Source organism: Pipistrellus hanaki, assembly GCF_964339955.1.
Source record: "Pipistrellus hanaki genome assembly, chromosome: 6".
In the NCBI taxonomy this organism is placed as follows: Eukaryota; Metazoa; Chordata; class Mammalia; order Chiroptera; family Vespertilionidae; genus Pipistrellus; species Pipistrellus hanaki.
The window spans coordinates 85184683-85208440 of NC_140508.1; the positions used below are offsets into that span (position 1 = coordinate 85184683).

Below are 23758 nucleotides of genomic sequence, written 5' to 3' on the forward strand. Positions count from 1 at the left end.
CTCTTGTCCTGTCTAACACAGAGGGTAAATACTTGTGGCCTTAGATATCTGTTCAAATTCTAAGCTGTGGACCTGGAACCAACTGTTAATTTCTCTTCACCTGTAAAAGTGCCTTTCTCAAAAGGTTGTTGATATTAAGGCTAACAGTATCTACCTTACATGACTGAATACTGTGTTTAAAAAGGCCTAGAACACACGACACAACCAATAAACGTTAGGTATTATTAATGCTACCTTCGCCTGATGTTCCTTTTCAAACTATTGTGCTTAATGAAATAGTCACCGAAGTGGGAAGCGACCACTCCCTAAATATTACTTACTTTGACATTGAAGTACTCCTTACTCTTCCCAATATGTGTTTACTCAGCATTACCCTGTGGTTTTTCAAACTGATAAACTATGTTACTGTTAAAGGGACACTTTGACTTCTTAAAAGTTTAAGTAAATTCTTTGCTAAATTAGCTGCTGGCCTTACCGGGACCGGGTTGAGCTTTTTTTTTTTTTTTTTTTTAATAAATCTTTATTGTTCATATTATTACAATTGTTTCTCCTCTCCCCCCCCCACCCCCGCCCCCAGCATTCCTCCACCGGTTATCACCCACCCTCTGCCCTTACCCCCGCCCTGTCCTCATCCATAGGTGTACGATTTTTGTCCAGCCTTTTCCCACACCCCCCACACTCCTTTCCCCCCGAGAATTGTCAGTCCACTCCCTTCCTATGCCCCGGATTCTGTTATATTCACCAGTTTATTCTGTTCCTCAGGTTTTCACAGGTTGAACTTCTGGATCCCACCACCACCTTTTGGCCCTGCCCTGAAACCAGTGCGGTTCAGGGGAAGGGAGACCTCTTGTGGCCAGAGGTGCATTGAAACAGCTTTTCCTTAGGAAAACCCAGTTCTTCCCACCACTGGAATGCACGGAAACTTGGGGTGAGTGTACACTGTTTGAAGAAGCATCGATCTCCTTCCTCTTTTCCCCAGGTCTTGGCTTGCTCCATGGCTCTTTGTCAGGTGGGGGGTCTCTTGTGTCCTGTTTCCTTCTCAACGTAAGCGCCACCGCAGCCCGGGAGCCTGGAGAGAAGGGAACCGGAAGTTCCGAACAGAGAGGGCTGCACCTGGAAACCCACCGGAATTCTCAGCGCTGAAGGCTCAGCTAGAGAGGCCTCACCTCCCCAGACAAGGCTCCTGGCCAGGTCCACAAGCATGGGGAGACCAGCCCCGCTTCAAGACAGCCATGGCCTCCATGAGCCGAGGGACCCCCATCGCCCCCACCATGGGGCATCTCACAATGGCGTGTCCTACGACCCTCACCGCCCTGTCTCTGGGCTTTTGAAATCGAGGGGGGGGGGGGGGAGGAGGGAGAGACCTGTGTTAAGTACCCCAAAAACACTTTTCCATTCCGGGAGCACTGTCCTGCCCGCTCCGGGGTTACTTACTGGTCGCCGGGCCCTGAGGGCCAGCTTTCTGCCTCATTGCTGGGGAAGGCCCCTCCTGGAGGACAGGGACCTTCGTGCTGGCATCCCGTCTGGAGACGGGGAGGTGGGGCGTCTGTGTCCACTGCGACCCTCGTCCTCCTTCCCGGGGCCCAGGGCCTCATCCACTGGACCACTTCCAGCTGTGGACCTGGCCCGGCCCATTCTTCACCTGACTCTTCTGGCTGACCACCTGGCCCCACCCCCTTGCTTATGTCACTGCTTCTGGCTGTTCACCTGTCCCTACCCGCCCCCTTCTCTTGTTTAAGTCTCAACTTCCAGCTGACGAAATGGCTCCACCTCCGTTTCTAACATAAAGGTAATTTTGGCATGGGTAAGCATCTTACCAGCCGGTTTATTCTATGCTGCCTCCCCGCCTTGGTAACAGGATGCCATGCCTGTGCCTTCTGCATCTCCATCCCCGCCACTCACCTGCCTGGCATTTAGGGACAATGTGCTGCCTTTGTGACAGGTCCAGAGTAGAAAGCGGTGCTTCCTGCCCCCGGAGCTGCCCGTCTCCCTGGGGGAGGCTCAGGAGAATGAACCTCAGTCCTGGACACCCTTCGGGACAACCTGCCCCCAGAGCTCACAACGCTGGCAGGCTTGCACAGCACTTTGGGGTTTAGACGTGAGAATCATTTTCTCCGTAACTGCCGTGTAATTTTTATTTTAAACCCTCAGTGTTCCACAGGGAAGAACACACTCCTGTCCTAAGCCGGCACTGAGCACCTTTCAGCCACTGCCCTGCCAGCCTTGCGAGGGGGGGAGGAGGGGGGGCTGTGGGACCTGGGGGAACAGCTGTAATGGACCTTCTTACCCAGGGGCCCGGGGGCCGGACTCTCTCTGAAGCGGTCAGTGCTGTCTCCACAGGAGGGTCCAGGCTGGAGCTCAGAGCGGAAGCCCGGGCCTGAGGCTCGAAGTGAGAATCCCAGGACCAGGGATTCTGTTTTGGGGGGTAAGCGGGCACTCTGCTCCCCAGCCCACAGCACTCCAGGATCTCACTCTAACAGACTCACTTAAACTTCCTTAGGATAACTTAATTTTCTCCAAAACAAGAGCGTACAGTGAACCATAGGGGCTCCTGATAGGAGTTTGACCAAATCCTGCATTACCGGATGTCTGTTCTCTTTTGTTAGAATTTTCTCGTTTCAGGATTCTTACCCTAAAGCAGCCCTCTTCTCACTGCCCACCCATCCATGGAAACTGGCGGAGACTGCTCTCTCCAAGAAATCGCTGAATGCCCTAGTCGTTTGGCTCAGTGGATAGAGATTTGGCCTGCAGACTGAAGGGCCCCAGGTTCCATTCTGGTCAAGGGCACATGCCTGAGTTGCAGGCTCGATCCCCAGTGGGGGGTGTGCAGGAGTGCTGCTCAGCCAGAAGCCGGGCTCATGGCTGGCGAGCTCAGTGGCAGCAAAAGGATGTCACTAAGGGCTTAGCCCACAGTCCCTCCCCCGCCCGCTGAGTGCACCATTTTCAAGCACTGGGTCTCTAGTACTTAATAAAATAGCTTTATAAGTTGATTAACATTTGAAATAAAAATAAAATAGGTTTATAAAGTTAAATCCAACATAAAGCATCATCAGTATGTGGCAGCTTTCTCCTATCCACTTTTTAGGTGCAAAATAATAGATTATCTCCTACACATTTTGCAGAGTGAGTTATGAGAATTAAATGTTATCATGTTTGCTTCTAGACAAAATTTTAATTAGACACACAAGTAGGAGAAAGCCACTTTTAATTGAAAAATAAAACAATACATCTCAAATAAAACTCTGTTTAACAACATAAACAGTAATTTGTTGAAGAAATAGCTTCCCTAAGTGATAGTGTGAAATTCCAGGATGAGTATCAATACAATTTCCCTCCTTTATCCTGACTCAGTTATAAGCATATTAAAAATAAGAACTTTTCAGAAATTTAAACTGAAAATCTGTAAAGCCTAACCTTATTTCTAATCCACTGACAAGAGGGGATATTTTAAACAAACATTTCCAATTCTGAGGAGTTCCCAGATAATTAGCAAATACAGTCAAAATTTCCTTTATGAAAAAGCTTATATAAAAGACACACAAGACTATTAGTGATACTGAACTAATCCACAAAATTTCAAAACACAATTTCATCAAGATGATCTCTACTACAACTTTCCTTTCAAGCTCTCATATCCCAAAATAATTTAACTTGACATACTGGGAAGTATTAAATTTTGAAAGAAAGTACTAACGTTATTGCTTTAAGTTAGAAAAAATCTATGGTCAAGTCTCTTATTAAAGAGTTAAACAGCTATTCTTACAATTACACTCGTGTAACTGCAGAAAACACTTCCAGCTCGCAGTAAGCATCACTCTTCTGAATGACAAAGGCATCAGCTCATTGAGATGCATGGCTTTTGGTGACTGTTACTACCCATAAAGTCATCACTGTCTGACTGAGAAAGGTTGTTTACAAAACTCCACTTCCAAAATTAACATTTTTATTAAATCAAGTTAAAAAAAAATGTTCACTGCAGAAAAGTCAACAAGGGTTTTAACAGAACCAAAATATCCCTTTTTATACAATGCATGTACAAATTAGCAACTACTTCTGAAATTTTATGTTCTTTCAAAGAAAGCATAAACAATGCGTATTAGCACGGAATGTCAGCTCACCCACTCTTCATCGTTTACTCTGTGATTTGGGGCTTCCGGTACAGGTTATTTTAGGATTCTCATTAATGAATACTAAGAACAAACAAACCCAGTCTGACTGAAAGGCAGTGAAACAGAGCGGCTGGGAAATGTGTCACCACTGCATCATGCATTATCACTGAGAACAAAGAGCACCATATAGACGGTAATTGTGGGTATAGACTCAGTTTTTAAGGTGTAACAGCAGCCAACTAGCCCACTTAGCATTGGGCTGTTACCTTTTAAAAATGTGGTGATGTACAAACTTTTAATCAAATCAAGTAAACACTTAAATCCCATATTGCTTATCTATTTTTAAAATCTGAATAGAAATCCTGTATATAAACTGCATGCGTGTGTGTGTATTATACATATGCATCTTTAGCTTTGCTTGAATTTCTCAACTAAGATCATGAAGCCAAACTTCTCACTTAAATATATATGTAGAACATACAACAGAACCACCAACTGAAAACTTTTCTAATAAAAGTTTCATCTGAGCTAGTGAGAAACACTGGCTATTGAAAAATTCTGAAGCCAAAGAGCTGTAAATTCAACTTAATATACTTTAGGCTTATAAATTAGTCAGCCAAACAAGATTTGAAATTAGCAACTGCCCGCCAAAGAAGTATATTTCCTTCTGATAGCAAAGGAAAAAGGAAATGTCCTCACATCGAGCTTTTACTTTTTAAAGTTAAAATTATTAAAGAAATCTCACTAGTCTTCAAAAATACTAAGTGTTATATATAAATACCGTGTTCCTAGAGTTGAATTCTTCAGCTAGGATCCACATTAAAACGTTTTCCTTTGGATTGTTTCTTCAGCACTTCAAGTCTCCGTCCCGCAACGCTGAACTGGCTCAGGTTTGTTAGGTTCATCCAAAGTGTACACACCTGTCTGCACTGGCCACTGTGCTACCTGTGTTCAACAACAGCCCTGGGAGAAACCGCACCAAATTCAAAAGCAACGTAAGGAGAAGTTCCAGAATGTAATATAAAAAAGATAAAGTACACAAGAATTCCCTTTTCGCCATTACATCAGTGAAACAGAATCCTTTCGGTGTTTTTAGAGATAACGTCCGAACATTCATTTTTAACTTTTCAAGAGAGATGTTTAGATGGCCCACCTTTATTTTTCAATTTAGAAACTGAAACAATAGACTGAATTGCTTTTATTAATATACACATCGTTATTGAAATGGTGGCTGCATGTAGTTTTCTCCTTAAAGATGGCACTTGCAGGTACAAAGATGCTCGGATGTCTGTAGCCTTCAGATGTTTACTTGAAAAGATTCTTCAACAGCAGTTTGATACTGGGTTTCCTCATCTAGCTGAAGATTCTAAAAACAACATTAACATATCAATAGAAAAATATATTCCACTATTCAATACTATGCCCAATATATTACACATCTTAACACACACTACATATAGTTGAAACAGTTTGTTACAACATATACCCTTTTAAATAAATGAACTATAATAAAAATTAAGTTTAATTATAATTACTTAATAATAATTGATAAACAGAAAGGATCAGCAGAGAAAGTTGAGAATTAAAAGTGCCTTATGATGGCCGAAACCGGTTTGGCTCAGTGGATAGAGCATCAGCCTGCGGACTGAAAGGTCCCAGGTTTGATTCCAGTCAGAGGCATGTACCTTGGTTGCGGGCATGTCCAGAGTGGGGGGTGTGCAAGAGGCAGCTGATCGATGGTTCTCTCTCATCGATGTTTCTAATTCTCTATCCCTCTCCCTTTCTCTCTGTAAAAAATCAATAAAATATATTTTTAAAATAAAAATAAATAAAAATAAAAGTACCTTATGATAAATCACAAATTCAAAGTACAGTTAAGAATGAACTACAATCAAAAATTTTGTGTGATTTCTAGAAAAGGGTAACAATGTCTGAAGATAAATTTATTTTAGAAAAAGTAAGCATTTATTAAATCAGAGTTAAATAAGTTTCTTAACCATCACATGAAGCTAAAAACTATAGCTCACTCAATCTTAAACTGCTAATCCTTAACTTTAAAAAGTCTACTTGCTGTCGATTACTAACATGTCTATGGGTTTGCTTTAGAATAAACAGGCTTCCACTGACAACCTCAAGTAACGAAAATGATGTATTTCTCTGTGGCAAGGTAAAACAACCTGCCAAACAGATCCAAAGTGGGTCACCAAATACATTTTTGTTTTTCCAGTTACACAGATCCCCAGACACAGTAACCTTTTTTTTAAAAAAAAATATATATTTTTTATTGTTTTGTTTTTTTCACAGGGAGGAAGGAAGAGAAATAGTTAGAAACACCGACCAGCTATACCTCCTGCACACCCCTTACCGGGGATGTGCCCGCAACCAACGTACATGTCCCTGACCGGAATCAAACCCGTGACCTTTCAGTCCGCAGGCTGATGCTCTATCCACTGAGCCAAACTGGTTTCAGCCATAGTAACCTTTCTTACAATGAGAATTTAAGAATAATCTACAATTACTTCATAAAAATGCTAAAATTGTAAGAGTACACCTAAATTTTACAAATCTTTGAATTGTTATTTTGAAATAGTATGATTAAAAATGCAAATTCCACAAAATAAACACTTATCAAGAATAACTATAATTCTGCCCTGGCCGGGATGGCTTAGTTGGAGTGTCGTTCTATACACCAAAAGGTTGCAGGTTCGATGTTTGTCTCTCTCCTTTCCTCTCTCTCTCTCTTAAAATCAATTTTTTTTAAAAAAAAAAAAAGAATAGAATAGCACATGCTTGTGTTAACCTACACTTGAAAACAACTACAGTATCAGCTATCCTCTGTTGGAATGAATGTTAAATTAGATAAAGTTTTAATTCACTAAAGTGAATAAAATGCAATCTCATGACAAATAAAACAAGGGCCACATCTAGTTTTTTAAAAATCATGACACATTTGGAAGGCAGAAATTAACCCCATGTTTTGCGTTGGGGATCCATTTTTACATTATGAAACTTCCCTAAGAAACTAAGGCCAAAATCTACAATTTAACTGGCTTTACTTGATAATTAAGCTCCCTCATTTTAAAAAATGTGTCTCCCATGCTAGATATATCTATTAGAATGGGTACAACTTACACTACATGAAAAATACACCCTCCTTTATCCGTTGTATCAACTTTACTTCTCTAGCAGTTAGTTTTCCCTTAGACCAGTGGTCCGAAAACTCATTAGTCAACAGAGCAGCATGTGGCTCAAGAGCCAGTTCGCTGACCACTGCCTTAGTCTCCTGTAACTCATTTTGTTGATCTGAGGTTTTGCTCTTCATCTATTAATTATCTTTCTAATACAGGAGGTGGGCAGTATATTAAACTTTTTATCACTTCCACCAACCAAAATTCACCTAAATTATAAAAACAATAGAACTTGCTCTGTAACCATATAATACTGATGGTTAGTATTAAACTGATACAACAGTTTGCCTCAAAACTAGTCTACAATGAGAAAGTTAATTTAACTTGAATACTTAAACAGTATTTTCTTAATCTCGAAGAATTCACTTACCACAAATTCTCCATAATCAAACTGATGTCTTTGATTTAGATGACTAACGAAATTCCTAGTAATCTGGCTAGGATCGCCCCAAGGAAGAGACACACAAATAGGACATGTCTATGAGAAACAATGTTTTAAATAAAAAACAATGAAAATAAAACGTTATAATTATCAAAGGTATTAAAACACAAGCTTATATAACCGAAAACACCTACATGAAAAGCATTTCTACAAGCCAAGTTCCATGACTAGATCATTTGTCTACCAAATGACCTTAAACTACACAAACACAACACAATGAAAAGAGGATCTTATACATTCAATTACTTAAATCTTCAACTACACAAGTGTTTCAAGAGAAACACCACATCCAGCCGTTAACAATATTAATTGTAATGGTAGTTATCATTAACCAGTATGTAAACTCACTTGAGCCACACAATAACTGGTATGTAATTATTATAAGCTTTATTTCACTTATAAGTAAAATGAAAGGGTAGTAAACTTTAAATTGTATCCTTAAGGTTTTAAATGAAGTACATCTTAAAAAATGAATGGATGACATACTGAAATGAAATAAAAAAGAACTTTAGTGATTGAACTCTAGCCAAAGTCTATGCTATATTGAATATAGTGTAGAAACAAAAATTTGCTAATGCAATAAAAAACAAAATCTCTTCAATACGAGGTTTCTCCTAGAGACAGCTTTGGCACTTCTATTGATTTACTTAACAGTAACTGACCCTGTGGAGTCTCCCTTAGTATTAGGAGAAAGTTTATGGACAACCTCAATAATTACTGAGGCATAATCTTTCACATCCACTAAAACTACTTAGAAATATCTACAATCCTTATTTTATTTTTAACATTTCCTTCTATCTCCAAATGGACAACTGAAAGGGAAGTATCTCTTGTAGCTCATTTCTTCTGCTTCACCCACAACTGAAATCACTCACCTGTGGAACTCATTTTCCAAATGAGGGGTTGTAGAGTTACTAACACAATGCTGAAATCCTGTACTCTTATCTCCTTCGCTCACCAAAAAGGTCTTACCACTTTCTTACCCTCCAGATGGCATATAAAAAAAGGATACATATGCACCAAAAAGAAAGTATGATTCCTTTCCTTCCTTGCTGTATGAATTCACATACTAGATTCCGCAAGGATCCAAACTTAAAACACCTAGTGACTTTATTCTTACATATAGTTTTCACTGGTAGCCGATCCAGACTGGGGTGAGCTGACTGCATCCGACGCAGACCAAGACACTGAGCAGCCCTATAGAGCTGGGTCGTGGCCCCTCGGTAGTGAGTCCCCAGTTCACTCTCATTACTTCCCTCTTCTCTAGACTATTCTCCTATATAACACTCACAACAAGCATTTCTCTTCCGTAAGTTACTGATATCTCATTTGACTTCAGACCTTTCGTCTTTTGTTGACAAAATGTACCTTACTGATAATGACCCTTCCAAATTTAAAACTACCTTTCCTGTTGTTCACACAAAGTGAAATAAATGAACAGCATCCTTTAAGCAGAAGGCTGTCGTAAACACATGTACTTACCACAGGAACTATCTGAAATAGGTGATTACTGTTACAGTGATCCAATAAACGCTGTCTGGTAAAATTTGATTCTTGACACAAGGGACACTTAAAGGTGGGATGCCCAGAACTGTAAAACAATTTTAAATGAAGTATACTTAAATTTGAAATCACAACCAAAAACACAGAAATAAAGCTCTCCTGTTTTTAAGTCAATTACTTAAGGTTTTTTTTTTTTTAAGTTATAATAATTAGACTATTCAAAGATTCTCTAATTTTGAAAAATAAATGTTTTTGATAATCTACAACAGATGTTCCCAATCTCAGTTTACAGTATCGTTAACGTCTCAGTAAATTTTTTTTTATGATGCCTCTAAGCCAAAACAAAAACAAACACAGCTGTTCCATGTACTGAGTAGAGGTCCAAAGAATTTAATTCAGTCATTCATGTGAGGCCAACAGATGTCACTGAATGTACCCTGAAATTTTAAATATCCTGTGGTGGCCCCAATTGGAAGCCCCCTATCTAGGAACTTAATTTTGAAAAGACTTTCATCAATATCTATCACAGCCTCTAGGAATCTAAATACAAAATTCCTAGGAAAAAGTAAAAAATGAAAAAGCACTAATTACCAGAAGGATCAGTATTTTAATGAACTTATATGCATACTACAGGCCCGGTGCATGAAATTTGTGCACAGGGGGAGAGAGGGTGGTGGTGGTGTCCGTCAGCCCAGCCTGCACCCTCTCTGATCTGGGACCCCTCGAGGGCAGTCAGACATCCCTCTCACAATTCAGGACTGCTGGCTCCCAACTGCTCGCCTGACTGCCTTCCTGATTGCCCCTAACTGCTTCTGCCTGCCAGCCTGATCAACCCTAACCACTCCCATGCCAGCCTGATTGATGTCTAACTGCTCCCCTGCCAGCCTGCTTGCCCCCAATTTCCCTTCTCTGCCAGCCTGGCCACCCTAACTGCCCTCCCCTACAGGGTTGATCGCCTCCAACTGCCCTTCCTTTCAGGCCTGGTCCCTCTCCGTGGGGACCAGGATAACCCATGGATAGACAATAGATGAAGGTCTGGGGGAGACAGGTTGGGGGAGAGGGGGAGAGAAAAGGAGTCAATGGTGAAAAAAAGAGGATATCTACAATACTTTCAACAATAAAAAATAAATAAACACGATGGGCCAAAAGGGGGGGGGAAGAGAAAGAAAGAAAAGTATCCTTTCATAAAACACACACACACATTTTGAGGATCATGCTTCACTGGGTTGTAATGGCTCTGAATTTTGGCAAGGGATGGTTCAATATTGACAACCTACCTAAACTATGCATGGAAGAAACATCATCACGGTGAAGAAAGAGGGCTAAAGACTTTTCTAACTTAATGTGATCCCTAAAATCAGCAACTGGATCATTTATTTCTAAACTACTAAGTTCTAGCATAATATCTGGTAATTTGAATGAATAGAAAAATTTTAATTAAAAAAAAAAAAGTAGCAGGATTTTCAAAAGCTTACCTTGTATTCTCTTGATAAGTTTCTATGTTATCAGATGTAGATGTTTCACTCCTATTACTTAAGAAACAAAGGGGATAAAGTTAATACCTCATCTTATAATAAAGCACATTGTAGATTCATTAACGTGAACTGCTAATGAAGAAGGCTAGTCCAAATTTGTTTTAAAAGCCTGAACTTCAAATAGTTCTGAACAACAAAAAGGAGGGCATTAATTACTTTTCAAATAAATTCATTGTGCTTTTATGAATATTGAACCATCCCTTGCCAAAATTCAAAACCATCCCTTCAAAATTAATTTATGCAGTTACAAAAGTATAGAGGATATAGAATGTTCCCTAATTACCTTAAATCTACAGCATGATAACATTTCCCCAGGTCCTTTAGACTTTAAAACTATGACTACCTCTACCTCTATCAGGCTAGTAAGTATTTGAATGCTGGGATAGACTAAAAAATTCATCAACTTTTCTATTTGTAACTAGGATATGGTTTAAGGTTGTGGCCTCCAAAGTAGAGTAGGTTTAAGAAAATACCTCAATGCAGGTTTCCCAAAAAGAAACTAGACTCTCCAACAATTAATATATAGAATAACTTGACATCCTCATTCAGACCCCAAGCTTGAGACATGTGTCATATGCAGTACTGGACAAATCCTGAGGGAAGCGTGGGCATTCCATACAGGGGCATTACAGAATTCATCAATGAGGTCCATTTTATAAAAACAAGGCTTTTCCTTTAATATATTTTATTGATTCTTTACAGAGAGGAAGAGAGAGGGAGACTTAGAAACATCGATGAGAGAGAATCATCCATCAGCTGCCTCTTGCACACCCCCACTGGGGATGTGCCCGCAACCAAGGTACATGCCCTTGACCGGAATCGAACCTGGGACCCTTCAGTCCGCAGGCTGATGCACTATCCACTGAGCCAAACTGGTTTCGGCAAAACAAGGCCTTTCAATAGCAGAAATGTTAAACAGAAATGAGATAGCTAGTGAACAAAAAAACACACCAACCAGGTTTAAAGGAGTTGTTAAACTTAGAAACTGGTTATTCATTTTTCTTTTACAAGAAGCCAAGCAGCACAGCCAGTCCTCTCTACCCAAGAATTTGCATCCACAGATTCAACCAACCATGGATTAAAAATATTCATAGGAAAAAAAATCTCAGGAAATTCTAAAAAGCAAAACTTGAATTTCCCTCCGGCAGCCCCTTATCTGGGATTGAGCCCTTAACTCCGGGCAAGTGTCCGACTGGGAATCAAACTGTGACCTCCTAACTGGGGTGGACTCACCGGCGGGCTACCCTAAGAGTTTTAACTGAGGAGCAGGGAAAAGGCCCGGGAAAAAAATAGCAACATGTGAAATAAACTGCTACTAAAAACAAAGTCCTAAGAGACTCTGCTTGGCCTACTGTCTCCTGGGGCCTTTCTATAATAGTGCCTATATTGCCTTTTTTTTTACACACTTGTGTGCACTTGCTATTGAGTTTTTAAAAATTAAACACTTCGTTGTTCAATTGGATACACATAGCGGTGGTAATACTAGAAAGAAAAGGGAATGACCCAAAAAGGAGGGCAGTGGTTACCTCTGGGCATATGGGACTCAGATGGTCATGGGTTCAAAAGGAGATTGTAAGGTGCTAAAAAATGTTTAATGTCTTCTGACCTGGGTTTGTGGGTAACTAGGTATTTATCACTATTTTTAAACCACACAGGCCTTTTGGCCATTCTTCTATATGAAATACATTTCCTAAAATATCTAATGTACAGAAATATGAGACAATGATACAAATCAAGCCAAACACTAGTTAAAAAACAAACAAACAAAAAAAAAAACTGAGACTAAAATAGAAGAAAGAATTTACTTGTCCCAGATCTCACTTTTACCTGACATTTAATAGCCAGAGTAGAAATCTCAAACAACTCTATTTATTAGATAGCAAACAAGAAGATTCCAGTTTGTACACTACTGAAAGGAATTTTTTTTCTCAATTTTTTAAATTTCAATTGCAGCCAAAACCGGTTTGGCTCAGCGGTAGAGCGTTGGCCTGTGGACTGAAAGGTTCCAGGTTCGATTCCAGTCGACGTTTCTAGCTCTCTATCTCTCTCCCTTCCTCTTTGTAAAAAAATCAATAAAATATATATTTAAAAAAATTTTTTTTTTTAAATTTCAGTTGCAAAAGAAAATAGCCTTTAACTCTCGTCTATTTTTTTTAATCCAAAAACGTGTCAATTTTCCTAAAATGATTTTTAAATAACATAGCTTGCTTAAGTATATCATGTCTAATGCATAGAAATCTGAGACAATAAGATACAAATCAAGCCAAACTTAGTTTTAAAAAAATTGAGACTATGAACATAAACTGATGAACAAAAATAGAACCAGAGACAAAGAAGCAAGAGTGAAGGAGGCGGGGAGGAGGTTAGAGAGCAACCAAAGGCCTTGTATGCATGTATATGAGCATAACCAATGGACACAGACAGTAGGGGGATAAGGGCATATGCTGGCAGTGGGGGCGGCCGGGGACAGGTTAGTAAGGGAAAAAGGAGACTCATGTAATACTTTAAACGATAAAGAATTTAAATTAAAAAATAATAAATTAATAAAAATAAAAATTGAGACTAAAATGGAACTAAGAACTTACTAGTACCAGAATTCACCAGGTCATCTGACCTATCAGATGTAATCTTTCATGTATCAAACTTCTGAATATACAAATGATATAGTTCTCATATCATTTTACTTTAAACACAGACACACAAACAAAACAAACCTTATCATATAGCTCCCAAAATAATTTCAACTAAAAAATTCTCTTTTTAAGAGTAAATATTGCTTACCTGTTCCCTACTGAATCTTGAGAAATCTGAAAGTTTGGAATGATAGCAGAAACACCATATTCATCTTGATACTTCTTACAAGATTTGTAATGATGTCTCATGCGATAGAATTTAATCTGTAAATTATTAAAATTTAATGTGACTTTTATTTAAATTAGAACTCACAAGATTTGAGAGATTGTCAAAAGAGAAGATAAAAATAGATAACTAAATACCCCATTTAAACAAGAGGTTCTATTTAAGTAAATGGTTTAATTCTTAATTGTTTGTCCATTAAGTGCAAATGAAGAAGCATCATCAGTCTGTAAACTCACTGCAAAAAATATTAAGAAATAATTTATACTTCAAACAATACTGCTAATAAAAGACAAATAAAAGTACTATGAGGCTGGCTAACAGTATTGGGCATTTCTTTATTCTTTACTGCAACTCAGCAGAGTTAGGAAGCATTTTTTTTTTTAATTATGTTTTTCAGTTAACACTTTTTCTAGTTTCTCAGTGAGGAAGAGAGACAAAATCTCTCAAGTGTATTTTCCAGCTTTACTTCATTGCCCTGTCAGACCTTCCTCAAAGAGAAGGAAACACAGACTGACTTGTAAATGCATGAAATAGGAAATGGTTTACTCACTGACTGTATTAGCTATTTGAAAAAGTGGCTGCAATAAATCCATAAGCATGTGGCTTCACCATTTCACTCCCTCTCCAAATGAAAGAACAATAAAATCCCAACTGGAGAATTAATACCCAGTTATTAATACCTGACTTTCCCACTTGTTCCAAAAAACTTGGGCAAAGTCTTCTAACAGATATATATATTTTTAAAACTTTTCTTTCTTTTTTTAAAAATTGTATTATATATTTATTTTTTTAAATATATTTTATTGATTTTCTTACAGAGAGGAAGGGAGAGAGATAGAGAGCTAGAAACATCGATGAGAGAGAAACATCGACCAGCCACCTAGGGGATGTGCCCGCAACCAACGTACATGTCCTTGACAGGAATCGAACCTGGGACCTTTCAGTCCACAGACCAACGCTCTACCGCTGAGCCAAACCGGTCTCGGCTCGAACAGATATTTTGTGATTCTTAGATAAAACACATAACACACAAGTAAAGTGGGCTGTTAATGATTTCTAACTACACAAATCCATTTGGCCATTTCTATGTGCAAAATTGCAATGATGTCCTAGCTGGTGTGGCTCAGTGGATACAGTGTTGGCCTGCGGACTTAAGGGGGTGTGCCCAGGTTGCAGGTTTGATCCCCGGGGGGGGGGGGGGGGGTACACAGGAGGCAGCCAATCAATGATTCTTTCTCTTCATTGATGTTTCTCTCCCTCTCCCATGAGAAAAACTAATGGTTGAATTTGTACCAGAATGGGGTTTAAAGGAGTTAAATGCCAATTTGCTCATTTAGTTCATTTTGTAGATAATTACTTTGATAAAAAGAAACCATGATAAAAATTATGGCAAAGTCAGAGACTGAATCTTTCAGTCTGTTCTCAGTAAATCTATAATCTACTAGAGGCACTGTGCATGACATTCATGCACTTGGGAGCCGAGGGGCGGGGTGTGTGGTCCCTCAGCCCGGCCTCAGTCCAGGAGACCTCCCTCGGGTGATGTCCGGCTAACACAGTGGTTGGCAAACTCATTAGTCAACAGATCCAAATATCAACAGTACAACGATTGAAATTTCTTTTGAGAGCCACATTTTTTAAGCTTAAACTTCTTCTAACGCCAATTCTTCAAAACAGACTTGCCCAGGCCGTGGTATTTTGTGGAAGAGCCACACTCAAGGGGCCAGACAGCCACATGTGGCTTGAGAGCTACAGTTTGCCGACCACAGGGCTAATGGATGTTGAACATCCTCAGCACTGTGGTGGATGCAGGCCGATGTGCTCCCCAGCCATCACCCAGCTGGTGGCTGAGCAGTGCTCCCTCTGTGGGAGCACAATGACCACCGGGGGGCAGCTTCTGCATTGAGTGTCTGCCCCCTGGTGTTCAGTGCGCGTCATAGGGACCAGTTGTTCTCTTTTATTATATAGGACTAGAGGCCCAGTGCCCGAATTCGTGCACCAATGGGGTCCCTTGACCTGGCCAGCAGGATCGGGCCAAAACCAGCTTTCCACTGTCCCCTGAGGGTTTCTGGTTGGCAAGAGGGCGTGGGTCAGGCCGAGGGACCCCACCAGGACACAATAAGAGCCACGGGGGGGAGGCAGGAGGTTGACCGGGCGGGCAGCGACTGCAGGAGGGCTCCACTGTGTGTCCAGCCTGTCTCGCTCAGTCCGCTTGGCCAGACCCCACCAGCAAACTAACCTACTGGTCACAGTATCTGCCTTGTGGTGGTCAATGCACATCATAGCGACTGCTCGACTGTCTCCCCACTGATGGTCAGTGCATATCATAGCAACTGGTTGAGCAGTCTTAGCATATCATTAGCATATTACACTTTGATTGGTAGAACAGACGACACTTAGCTTATTAGGCTTTTATTATACAGCACAGCCATCACTTTTTTTTTTTTTTTTTTTTTTTTTTGCATTTTCACCCCAATTCCCAATCTAAATGACTTCTTTCCTTCAAAACAATACCCACCAAGAATATTCAGACAAGAACTTCATGATAGAAACTTGACTTGCAAGAGCGATTTCACACTCACTGTACCTGTTTTGCACAGCATCTGCAGCTACCAGATAACTTCCTCATAATGTTTTCAAGGTCTAAGGCCCGCTCAGGACACGCTCTTTCTCTTCTGGTCACATTCCCACGGCAGAGCGGACAATGTATTCCACTTTCTCTCATCGCAGTCAGGAAACATTTTCTACAAAAACTAAACCAAACATGTGACATGTTAACTACAGGAAAAAAGTAGTCTTTTCAATGCTATAATTAAACACAAACAAGCAGTTACAGTTATGCATTCGTGCTAAATAAGTGAGGCAATACACATGTACATAAATCTCAGAATTTTAAAAACTGCATGTGCATTTCTCAGAGTATAAGACTAATCACTAGACTACATGGGAATATAAAAGAAACTACAATCAATAATTTTTTAACATATGAAAAAATAAATATTATATCATTTAGTAGCTCTGTGACCTCACACTCCATTCCTTTCCCTTATAAAATCAAAGAATGGACCATATCAGCTTTTGTCTCAAATTGATGCATATCAAGATGTTCCATAGGATATGAACATGTCTACTACAGAACAGCACACAAATTAATCTGGAAAATTATAGGATAAACAAAGTTAATACGGTATCTTTTTTTTTTTTTAATCTTCACCCGAGGATTTTTTTTTTATTGATTTCAGAGAAGTAGGGAGAGAGAGAGAGAAATATCAAGAGAGAGAATCATTGATTGGCTGCCTCCTGCAGGCCCCCTACTGGGGATCGAGCATGCAACCCTGGGCATGTGCCCTTGACAGGAATTGAACCCAGGACCTTTTGGTCCGCAAGCTGACACCCTATCCACTGAGCCAAACCAGCTAGGGCTTCATAATATTTTTGACATTTAGGAAAGTACTCAATAAATGGTAGCTAATACCTTTAAAGTATTAGAAGTGACTACCAATTATTAAGACATTAAAAATATTCACCAGCCAAAACCAATTTGGCTCAGTGGATAGAGCGTCAGCCTGCAGACTGAAGGGTCCTGGGTTCGATTCGGGTCAAGGGCATGTACCTTGGTTGCGGGCACATCCCCAGTGGGAGATGTGTAGGAGGCAGCTGATCGATGATTCTCTCTCATCGATGTTTCTAACTCTCTATCCTTCTCTCTTCCTCTCTGTAAAGAATCAATAAAATATATTTATAAAATAAAATTAAAAATTAAAAAATCAATAAAATATATTTTAAAATAATAAATAAAAATATTCACCAAAACAGGAGTACAAAAATTAAAAAAAAACACACAACAAAAAACTCCACAGAGTAATACTGTGATGCCATTTTTCAACTGTCAAACTAAAAACTAGTTTTAAAAATAATAACTAGAGTTAGAGTACTCACATACTTGGATAGCAATTTGTCAATCCTTGAAGAAAGGTGTCCCAAAGTCTGAGTGCCATTTTAAGCTTTAATAACTTCAAAAGTATAAATAATATGAAGTTCAAAAACCAAAACTAGCCGAAACTGGTTTGGTTCAGTGGATAGAGCGTCAGCCTGCGGACTGAAAGGTCCCAGGTTCGATTCTAGTCAAGGGCATGTGCCTTGGTTGTGGGCACATCCCCAGTGGGAGGTGTATAGGAGGCAGCTGATCGATGTTTCTAACTCTCTATCCTCTTCCTTCCTTTCTGTAAAATATATATTTTTTTAAATTAAAGTTTAATTGTTTATATGTTTTCTAAACTTTGAATAATAAATTTTAAAAAATATATTTTATTGATTTTTTAAGGAGAGGAAGAGAGTTAGAAACATTGATGAGAGAGAATCATCGATCAGCTGCCTCTTGCACACCCCATACTGGGGATGTGCCTGAAACCAAGGTACATGCCCTTGACCGGGATCGAACCCGGGACCTTTGAGTCTGCAGGCTGACGCTCTATCCACTGAGCCAAACCAGTTTCGGCTGAATAATAAGTTTTTAATTTAAATTATGTTTCAGTCAACATTTCATTCTCTAATCAGAGGAATTAGAACAAAAACAAAACACTAACTGAAATAATAGGCTAGACCCGGGGTCGGCAAACTGCAGCTCGTGAGCCACATGCGGCTCTCTGGCCCCTTCAGTGTGGCTCTCCCACAAAATACCACGGTCTGGGCGAGTCTGTTTTGAAGAAGTGGCATTAGAAGAAGTTTAAGCTTAAAATTTTTGGCTCTTAAAAAGAAATTTCATCCAATTTTACATGATATCCTTAAAATGTCAGAAATCTCTTCTCTCCAGTCCCAGTATCATTACCTTGATTCAGGTTCTAACCAATTCCCTCTTTGACAAGGCAATGGATGGCTTTTTAACTAGTCTCACCAATAACAAGCTGGACCCTGTACTAAAGAGAACTTACTAGCCCTGACCAGGTAGTTCAGTAGGTTAAAGCATCGGCCCAATATGCCAAAATTGTGGGTTCGATCCCTAGACAGAGCACATATAGAAGAATCAACCAATGGCCCTGGCCAGTGTGACTCAATTGGCTGAGTATCATACCATGCACTGAGAGGTCAATGGGTTCAGTTCCTGGTCAGAGCACATGCCTGGTTGCAGGCTCAATCCCCAGTAGAGGGTGTGCAGGAGGAAGCCGATCAATGCTTCTCTCTCACCCACTCTCCCTTCAGCTCTCTCTAAAATCAATAAAAAACGTATTTTAAAAAATCAACCAATGAATGCATAAACTAGTAGAATGTCTCTCTCTAAAACTCAGTAAAAATAAATAAGTGGAACAAATCAATGTTTCTCTCATCCTCCATCTTTCTAAAAACAAATTACAACAAACAAATAAATGAGAACTTATTAAAACTGAAATGCCACTCCCCTGCCAAAATTACTAAATTGGTCTCGATGGCTTCAGTAAAGAGTTTTGGTTTGCACAGTAAGTTCCTGCCAATATCTCTCAGCTCCATCTCCACCTCACTCACCCTGTGGCTTCAGCCAAACTCTGTAGTCCAGCTTTGTCATCCTCTGTAATCCCTGCTGGCCTCTGCATATGCTAGAAACCTCATCCAGGAGGTACTCAGCAACCCCTGAGTACCAAATGTGACCCAACAGTACTACTTCCTCCAGAAAGTCTCCCCACGTCCCAGGCTGTCAGACACCTGTTCTCAATGCTCACATCGCACTTTCTGCCGAGCCTCTCTCAGTAACCACATTCATGTACAGGTCTTCTCCATCAGACTGCTCAGCAGCAGCCCCCGGGAACGAGCACTCTGGATGCCCTGTACCTGACCTAGGAAAGCACTCAACGAACAGGAGTTTGTATGTTGGCCAAGTTAACCTAATAAGGAACTTGCTCTTTGCCGGGAGCAGTAGTGGGCACATCCTCTGCTGTCGCTGAAATGGTGGTGACACTTCTTTTCTAACAGACCCCCAGGGCCACAGCGCCGGCGTCAGCACCTTTCTACCCGCCAGTCAAAACGGACTCGGGGGCTAACTGTGTGTGCAAAGGCACAGGTTTTCTTTGGAAAAGGGAAGAGCAAATCTAGGTTATTTACAACGGAATTCTATTTCTCCACAACACTGCTTTCACCAGCCAGCCACTGCTCCACCATGACCACCCCTCCAGTAAACTTCTTCCCTCTGCTTTCTGAAATTCATGTGCAGCCAGAACCGGGAACCACCGTGTGCGCAGGGTTTGGAGGAGGGTGTAAGACAGTGCTCACTCCTCTCATCCACAAACCTGCTCTATGTTTATTTCATTTCCATACCTAGTCCCAACACATCCAAGCCCAAGGAGGTGCTTCGAAAAAGGCTTTTTCATAGCCTTGAGGTCAAGTCAAATTTCAGTCTGATTTTAAGCGCCCACAAGGGAAGTGGACTCAGCAGACTGCTTGGAATCTGAGGGGAGCTGGAGAGGACAAGAGTTCTGCAAGGTCAAAACCCCAGAGGGCAGCTGAAATTATTGTGTCCAGAAAAGCCTCCTTCCTCTCCCTCTGCCCTCCATTCCCTCCCTTCCCTCCCCGCTGCCAGCCGAGCACAGGAAGGCCATCAGGTCCTGATAACGGAGACGGACAGACTACAGGCCGGGAAGCACACTGTGCTCTCATACAGCTCAGAATGTCTTCCTAGCCATCTGCCTCTGCTGCTCCGGAGACAGGCATTCCGCACTGTCACTCAGCTCCCTCAAACGACAAAAACATAAACGGCCTAACTTCCATCAAAGCCACAGACCCTGGCTCCCGGGACAGGAATAAGGCAGGCGCTCCCGTCAGGACTGAAGAGCAGGGTGAGAGGATGGGCACCGTGGTCAGAGGGCCAGTCCTCCCACCCAAGGTCTCGGGTTCGATTCCCGGTCAGGGCCGGGGACCTGGGCCCCAGACCCGGTAGGGGCGGCAGGAGTGCGTGGGGGAGGCTCCCCATCAGTGTTCCTCTCTCCTCTCCTCCCTCCCTTTCATCTCTTTCCCCCTTCCTTCCACTCCCCCTACCAGTCAAGGGAAAAAATATCCTCAGGGGAGGATTAAGTAAAAGCAACAATTGCCCAAACCGGTGTGGCTCAGTGGATAGAGCATCCGTCTGCGGACTGAAAGGTCCCAGGTTCGATTCCGGGCAAGGGCTTGTACCTTGGTTGCAGGCACATCCCCAGTGGGGGGTGTGCAGGAGGCAGCTGGTCGGTGTTTCTATAGCTCTCTATTCCTCTCCCTTCCTCTCTGTAAAAAATCAATAAAATATATTTTTAAAAAAGTAAAAGCAACAATTGTTCTGAAATTTCTGATTAACCCAAAATTCATTCCATTCTTTACAAAACTACAGAACCTCCCTCTCCAAAAAAAAGAAAAAGGGGGGTGGGGGGAGGAGAAGGGAGGGGTGGGTGGAGAGAAAGCCATGTATTAGGAACTTGTTTGATTCTTCTCAGCTACTTGCAAGCACCCGGGGCCGGTGTCTCCTCTGGAAAGGGGTCCGGGCCTCAAGGCCGGGAACCCCTCCGCGGTGGGGGCGCGGCCTGGGAGCCCGTGTTCACGGAGAAGACCCGGGGGCTCAGGGCGCCGGCCGGGGCTCCCCCTCCCCTCCCCGCCCTCACCCGCCGCCTGCAGCCCTCCGGCAGGAGGACCGAGCCCCCAGCACCCGCCCCGGCCCCCGGCGGGACCGGCAGGAGGGCGGCACAAAGGGACCGCTCCCTCCCGGAGCCCGTCCCTCCGGCGGCGGCGGGGCGGGAGCGGCACCGGCCCGCGGCCCGGCTGTCCCTCCGGACCCGGGCGGCCGTCCGGGGAGCCGCGGGCCGGCGGGCGCGGGGAGCTCCGGGCCGGGGCCGGGCGTGTGGACCCCGCACCCGCCGCCGCGCACGTTGCTAGGAAACAAAAAGGCTCCGTCCCCGCCGGCGCCCCGGGCCTCGGGCCTGCACCGCCGCCCGGAGGCCTGGGCCGGGCCCGGGGCGCAGCCACGAGGGCCCGCAGCCCCGCGGCGCAGCCCGGGGCCCGGGGCCGGAGGGCCGAGCTCGGGGCCGGGCGGGCGGGCGGGCGGGCGGGCCCTGCGCCGGCCCGGGCCCCGGAGGCGGGCGGCGGGCGGGCGGGCGGCGGGCCGCGGAGCCGGCTCCTGTCAGGCCCGGCGGCCCCGCGCCGGCTGCGGGCCTCGGCGACCCCGCGGCGCGCGGGAGGCGGGCTGCACTCACACGTGCTGGCAGGCCGCGGTCCGCACCGGCGTCTTGAGCACCTCCTGGCACACGGGGCAGTAGAAGTCGTCCTCGGTGTAGGCGGCGGCCGAGGGGTCCTCGGCCATGGCGGGGGCGGGGAGTCCCGGCGGCGGCGGCCGCGGTGGCAGTGGCGGCCCGGGCCCGACTCCCTGCGCGAACCGGGGCGGGGCCTCAGTGAGGAAGCGGCGCGCGCCGGGGGCGGGCCGGGGCGGGGCGGCGGGAGGGGCGGGGCCGGCGGGAGGGGCGGAGTCCGATTGGGCGGGACCAGTAGGAGAGGCGGAGTACGCTGGGGGCGTGGCCCGAAGGAGGGGCGGGGGTCGTGGGCGGGGCCAGCTGGAGGGGCGGGGCCGACCGCGCAGGCACTGCGCCCGCCGGAGCGCCCTCCCCAGGGCTCCTCCCCGCGGGCGGCCGGGGGGCGGGGCGGGGGCGGAGGGACCTGCGCGGCTTCCTCTTTCACTGGCCCCGGGCCCCGCGCCCGCCGGCCCTGAGCCGCCTCCCCGCCCGCCACCCCGCCACCCAGCCGCTGGGACTCGGACGCGGCCCGGCTGCAGCCCCAGCCCTCGGCCTGCTTCTCTCCCGGTCCCCTTCCCCCGCTTCCGGCTTCTGCTCCGCAGCTGAGCCGAGCCCGGGCCGTCCGGCACCCCGCGGCCCCCGCCCCGCCCCGCCCGGCGTGCACCCCCGGGAGCCGCCTACCCGCACGTGCGGGCGGAGAGCGCGAGCCCCCGCGCCCGCGCCGCCCGGGCTCCCTCGCAGCCGCGGCGGGGAGCGCAGTGCGCCTTCCTCATCGGCCCGCGGCCGGCCGCGCCCGAGGCTCCGGGTGCCCGGGGCCGCTCCGCCCCCTCCCGCCGCTCCCCCGGGGCATGGCGCCGCCGTGGCTGCGGGCAGGTCCCCGAACCCGGACCAGCTGCGTGGGGCGCGGTCTCCATGGCAACGGCGCGGCGGGTTGTGACGTCAGGGCCCACCTGCCCGTTCCTTCCCGGCCGCTCCCCGGGCGGCGCCCACGGCTCCCATCGGTGATCCTGGGCTTTTCGGGGGTGTTTTCTCAAAAGCGGCCACTCCCTGACGCTCACGATTCGGCCCTAACCGCTCGCCCCTGCCCCCACGTGCTGGTGTCCCCACGTGCTGGTGTCCGATGTCCAGGGAAGCAGTCCTGTCCGCGATGGGACGCTCATCCTCGGGGAGGGGAAAGGAGCTCCTGGTGAGGCGTCCTTTTCGCCCCCAACACGAGGGGCCATCAGTCCCGTGGCCCGTGCAGCCCGGCGCCCACACCTCCTGCTTGGTTTTCACAGCTCTGAGGACAAGGGCGATGGAGACGTGGGTCAAGACAGTTCACCAACGTTAGTCACTAAATGCTTTCTTATTTTTTTAAATGTATTTTATTGATTATTTACAGAGAGGAAGAGAGAGGGATAGAGAGTTAGAAACATTGATGAGAGAGAATCATCCATCAGCTGCCTCCTGCACACTCCCTACTGGGGATGTGCCCGCAACCACGGTACGTGCCCTTGACCAGAATCGAACCCGGGATCCTTCAGTTCGCAGGTCGGCGCTCTATCCACTGAGCCAAACCGATTTCGGCTTATTTTTTCTTGTTTAAAATATTACATGTAGTAGTACATATATCTCCTTCCGCCCCCCCCCCATTGACGTTCCCCCAGCCTTCCCCAGCCACTCCCTGTCGCATGCCATTATTATTATTTTTTTAAATATATTTTATTGATTTTTACAGAGAGGAAGGGAGAGGGATAGAGAGTTAGAAACATCGATGAGAGAGAGACATCGACCAGCTGCCTCCTGCACACCCCCTATTGGGGATGTGCCCGCAACCAACGTACATGCCCTTGACCGGAATCGAACCTGGGACCTTTCAGTCCACAGGCCAACGCTCTATCCACTGAGCCAAACCGGTTCTGGCCATTAT

The 23758-nt window shown here is 44.5% G+C and overlaps 1 protein-coding gene across 4 annotated transcripts; it reads right to left on the reverse strand.

The window, feature by feature from the left end:
* Positions 1-3188: 3188 nt before the first annotated feature.
* On the reverse strand, positions 3189-22025 carry RNF138 (ring finger protein 138). Of its 4 annotated transcripts, none has more exons than XR_014795312.1 (7): positions 21817-22021; positions 16221-16386; positions 13559-13674; positions 10718-10774; positions 9222-9330; positions 7668-7734; positions 3189-5475 (listed from the first exon to the last, which is right to left on the reverse strand). XR_014795312.1 is itself a non-coding variant. In XM_084887595.1 (7 exons), exons 1-7 carry the CDS (start codon positions 21921-21923, stop codon positions 5407-5409), a joined length of 732 nt encoding a protein of 243 aa, XP_084743721.1. In that variant the 5' UTR covers positions 21924-22025; the 3' UTR covers positions 3189-5406. The 4 variants fall into 4 exon arrangements, 3 of the variants coding, with proteins under 3 accessions (XP_084743721.1, XP_084743723.1, XP_084743722.1); XM_084887595.1 differs by having other exon boundaries at positions 7668-7775; positions 21817-22025; XM_084887597.1 differs by lacking the exon at positions 21817-22021 and adding an exon at positions 18705-18827 and having other exon boundaries at positions 7668-7775.
* Between the last annotated feature and the right edge of the window lie 1733 nt (positions 22026-23758).